Below are 1,047 nucleotides of genomic sequence, written 5' to 3'. Positions count from 1 at the left end.
ATTCCCACACTGGTCCTCCATTTACCAACTCAATAACTGGATTTCATTTCTGTGTTGTAGAGTTTGCTCTCCTATGCCGTACCATAGCTCATGTCTATTCTCATTCACAATCGTGCTCGCTCGGCGCCCGTTGTCGTCACATCAGTGTGGTGTTAGTCCATAGTAGAGGGGGAGCCAGCAGAGTGGGTGGGGTGAGTTCTATCTGATGCTTGATGGCTACATATACTGGTCATCCTACTCGGGAGTACTCCTGTCTTGGAGCCCCCTATCTTATTACTGTCAATGCAGAGGACCAGATCATACAGGATGGATGTGTAGCGTGGGACACTCGGTGATACTACTCGGGGGGGGACGTTACCTTAGCGTCAGGACTGAACGGATAACACACGTATGTCCTACAGCTGAGCTCATGCATGACAGTACCTAGAGCACCACGTCCTCATCCCGGGCCTCATCAACTGCCACACTCATGTTGCTATGACCTTACTAAGAGTAGGAAGGCCTCCGATGCTATTGTGATGATGGGAGACGCCTTCCTCAGGGGTTTGCTGATGATTTGGAACTTATGGATTGGCTCGATCATTATATATGTCCCGCCGAAAAACGGTAGTGACTTTTCTCTCGAGTCGGGAGCTCTTTATATTTCGGGGTTCGTAGTTGCTTTCGGGCTCATTGTGTTGTTATCCTGGAGTATTGACATTAGAGAGTAGGTTCTTGTCGAAAGATTACATAACGTTGGGCACCCAGATGGGAGTTTACGAGATGCTCAAAACGGGTAGGTCTGGCTGTTATCAGCCGCCTGGCTCGGCCCCCCTCTGGGACCCACTGGAGTTTCACCACCCTAGTGATATGAGAAGTACTAGTGAAAAACACATTTCACGACTACTGCATATCACCGCGAACAAAGTCGCGTTTTAGGCCACTTCAAGTAGGACAGGTGTAACTCCACGGTTGATTTGTGATAGACTGGTCGAGTCGGCTGCTCCTCACGCACCATATGCTTCCTAGACATGGCCGGCTGACACCACAGCAGTCACCGTACCGGCT

At 50.0% G+C, this 1,047-nt stretch overlaps 1 protein-coding gene across 1 annotated transcript; it reads left to right on the top strand.

Moving 5' to 3' along the window:
• Window positions 1–420: 420 nt before the first annotated feature.
• On the top strand, window positions 421–775 carry Pmar_PMAR027672 (hypothetical protein; the record flags this gene model as incomplete). The annotated part of the gene is made up of 3 exons (XM_002786842.1): window positions 421–492; window positions 542–606; window positions 711–775. Coding segments are annotated over 3 exons (202 nt in total), but the record flags the coding sequence as incomplete, so codon positions are not given.
• Between the last annotated feature and the right edge of the window lie 272 nt (window positions 776–1,047).

The sequence above is a fragment of the Perkinsus marinus genome, assembly GCF_000006405.1.
Source record: "Perkinsus marinus ATCC 50983 genomic scaffold scf_1104296930814, whole genome shotgun sequence".
In the NCBI taxonomy this organism is placed as follows: domain Eukaryota; phylum Perkinsozoa; order Perkinsida; family Perkinsidae; genus Perkinsus; species Perkinsus marinus.
This window is presented reverse-complemented; position numbering and strand designations above follow the sequence as displayed.